The 3543-nt window shown below is 40.6% G+C and overlaps 1 protein-coding gene across 1 annotated transcript; it reads left to right on the top strand.

Annotated features, from left to right (window-relative positions):
- Positions 1–589: 589 nt before the first annotated feature.
- On the top strand, positions 590–3321 carry COMMD2 (COMM domain containing 2; the record flags this gene model as incomplete). The annotated part of the gene is made up of 5 exons (XM_084232480.1): positions 590–656; positions 745–822; positions 1462–1544; positions 2400–2573; positions 3124–3321. The coding sequence occupies 5 exons, from the start codon at positions 590–592 to the stop codon at positions 3319–3321; spliced, it is 600 nt and encodes a 199-aa protein (XP_084088606.1).
- Between the last annotated feature and the right edge of the window lie 222 nt (positions 3322–3543).

The following is a 3543-nucleotide window of genomic DNA, read 5'->3' as shown; positions in this document are numbered from 1 at the left end:
ACATTTCTAGTGCTTAATAAATGTTAGTAATTTAAAGTGGAGAGGGGTTGGAATGGACTATGGTGGAGAATTTTTGGTGCTTTGTTGGTAAGTTTGATAACACTGATCTGAAAGGGGCAAACCTAAATCATGCATTATAAACCAACGCTGCCTCAATAAAAAAATTACAATTTTAAAAAATAAAATAAAAAGTAAAAATGAATAAAGCACTGACTTGAGCTGATAAAAAGTAAAATTTCATATTGGTAAAAATTAAAAATAAAAACTAAATAACTGTAAGCTACCTATATTATTAATGTAAGTTCCACTAGGGGGCGTGTCGGAATTTAAGCATCTTTTCATCTTCCAGAGTCCACCGCCGTGCACCCCCCACAGTGGGTTCCATCTTCGGGAGACGTTTTGCCAAGTGAAGGATTTTCTGGCCCAGGCTTGCAAGGCCAGAATGAAAGGCAACTTTAGGCCGGAACCCAAAGCTCGCAATGGTAGGTCGCCGGAACCTCTTTGCGCTTGGACGCGGGACCCGGAAGTGGCGAGGGTCGAGTCGACGCAGTCGATTGAGGTCGGCAGGGAGGTCGGCTGCTTTTTGAAAATGTTGCTGGACTTGTCGGAGGAGCATAAGGAGCACCTGGCCTTCCTGCCGCGAGTGGACTGCGCGGGTGAGGAAGCGCGGTAGCGCAGGGTGGTGGTCTGTGGCCTGGGCGGGGGCGCTGGAGCTCGGCGCTCACTGTCCTGCTTCCGTTGCAGTGGTCGCAGAGTTCGGGCGGATTGCGGTGGAGTTCCTGAGGCGAGGCTCCAACCCTAAGGTCTACGAAGGCGCAGCCAGTAAGAAGGCGAGGGGTGCAGCTTCGCCGGCTGCGCGGGGAGGTGCCGGCCGTTCTCGGTCTCCCTGCAGAGGAGGGATTATTGCAGCTCCTGGAGTCTTGTCCTTTTTGGTAGGATAAAACCTGAAGGACTCCATTCAGCACAAATCCTGCCCGGCCGTAAGGAGTCGTGAGATTTGTAAAGCTTCCGTTAAGTCAATTTCCTCATGGACGTAATACCATCTACCAGAGGTGGTTATAATGCTTAAATACATCTTACGTGTGTGGAATAGCTGGGTGAGCCACAAATATCTTGTGTTTAATTATTGTTTCGGGCATCTATTTTTGCTGTAGTATTGTGTTTTCCCCCAGCATGAGGAGCGTTTTCTGAGATTGTCAGGATTTTTCGAGTTCCTCTTCTGCCAGGCTTGTAGGAGCTGCGTATTCAAGAGAAGGACTGTATAATACTGATACGAGCCTCCTGGAATCTGCAAGGTTACATGGTGGGAAATAATGAAGGCATTTGGCTGGGACTTGAGAAAGAACAGGAAGCTATTACCCTATGTATGATTTTTCATTGCAGAGTTTGAAAATAGGGAATATTGTACACGCTTCAAAAGGATAAATTTCACACAACAATTTGCTCATTTTCCCTCCTCAGGAAAACTCAATGTGAGTAGTGACACTGTCCAGCATGGTGTGGAAGGATTGACATACCTCCTTACTGAAAGCTCAAAGCTCATGGTAAGGGATTCTGTGGACTGGTTTTTATTCCCAGGACCTTAGGATGTTTCAATATTCTCTACATCATAGTCCCATCAGGTACCTGGGTATTTCAGTAAGGTTGGTAAATGGTTTATAAATTGATTTAGTGAAGCCATATCTAAACAGTATGACAATAATGTGATCTGCAAGTCTGAATACCTCTTGTTAGCATAAATTAGAATTGCTTCTAATCCTGCATGTTGTTAAAACATATACCATAGTATATATATTATAAGAGGAAGAACAATTTAATGATTTCTCTTTTTTTTGTATATTGGTATTGGAGTTGAAGAATTGGAGAGAAAACTGGGCATTGGAATAATGTTTTCTTTTCTTTTTTTTTTTCTCTCTTTTTTTTTTTAAGATTTATTTATTTATTTATTTATACAAGCACTGGGTACAGTCAGAAGCGCGGGAGGGTGAGAGAATTCACCAGAGCCAGAGCGGGGAGCAGAGCAGGCAGAAGGACCGAAGTACACTGCTGAGGGGCGCAGCGGGCGGCAGGAGAGGTCTGCGCGCCATGTGGGACCCTCCTCCGGTGGCCGGGGAACAGCCGGGGATCGAACCGGCACTGCAGAGGCTGCGGGCAGCCTTGCAACCCAGCGCTCAACCGCCGAGCCACCGGGGAGGCCCTAATGTTTTCTTTTTATACTTGAAGTATTTTATGTATTGTGACTCAGATTTTGAAATAGCAGACAAAGGTTGTATTTGTAATGAGTGTTTCTTTTACTAGGCAGAAAATAAATAATAGCTTTTCTTTTACATATATCAAGCACTCAGGCTTTTTCTAGACAAAGATCAATTTTAATGTTCTGTTTGACTTGATTAACTTAGATTTCTGAACTGGATTTCCAAGACTCTGTTTTTGTTCTGGGGTTCTCTGAAGAATTGAACAAATTGTTGCTTCAGCTTTATCTGGACAACAGAAAGGAAATCCGAACTATTCTGAGTGAATTGGTGCCAGACCTTCCCAGTTACCAGAACCTTGAATGGCGACTAGATGTACAGGTACAGCCTTATTTTTTTTAACCTTACATTGAATATGAAATTTATTTTAGGTTTATGTCCTCAGATTTCTTATATTCTTTACCACTTTAATCAAATGCTGTTTTGATACTTTAATCTGAAAATGTTCATTTTCAGATAATTTCACAGATAGTTCATTTTCATATGTTCCAGACACTAATCTTCTGTTTGGTTATATTTGTTACAAAATATTTTTTTGTCAGAATGTGCCTTGTTTTTCTACCATCTTTAGGTTTCCTTTTAAGAAAATGTAATGTTAGTGTAGTTAAATTTACCAGGTTTTTTTTTTTCCCCATTATGGTTTGTGCCTTTTCTATCATCTTTAAGAAATCCTTCCATACTGTAAAGTTGCATATATATTCTCATTTTTTTCCCCAAAGATTTTAAAGTTTACTTTTCATTTTAAAGCCTTTTCATTTTGAATTCATCTTAAATTTCATTCTTATGTATGGTGTGAAGTAATTATAAATATGTATTCAAATATCAATGATTATTGAAATTTATTATGCTCTTATTCCAAATAAAAATCAAGCTTGCAAGCAGAAGTCTCAGGCAACAGATTAAACCATCAGTGACTATAAAGCTACACCTTCATCAGAACGGAGACCACAACACCAAAGTTCTGCAGACAGACCCAGCCACCCTGCTCCATTTGGTTCAGCAATTGGAACAAGCATTGGAAGAGATGAAAACAAACCATTGTAGGAGAGTTGTCCGCAACATCAAGTAGTCCCCCTTTTTAAGACTTTTATCCTTTGACTGATTTGTGATGCAGTGGTACTCAGCAGTTACTTTGCAAAATTTTTATTAATTAATGAAAACACATAAATGTCATGAAATTTCTTTTACTATGACAAGATACTGAGGCCATAATGAAAAGCTGAAGTAAATTTCCCTTCCCGGTGCTAAATGTGGTCAGCTTCTTGATAAATTAAGATGTATTTTCTATTTT

Source organism: Talpa europaea (genome assembly GCF_964194135.1).
Source record: "Talpa europaea genome assembly, chromosome: 4".
Lineage (NCBI taxonomy): Eukaryota > Metazoa > Chordata > Mammalia > Eulipotyphla > Talpidae > Talpa > Talpa europaea.
This window is presented reverse-complemented; position numbering and strand designations above follow the sequence as displayed.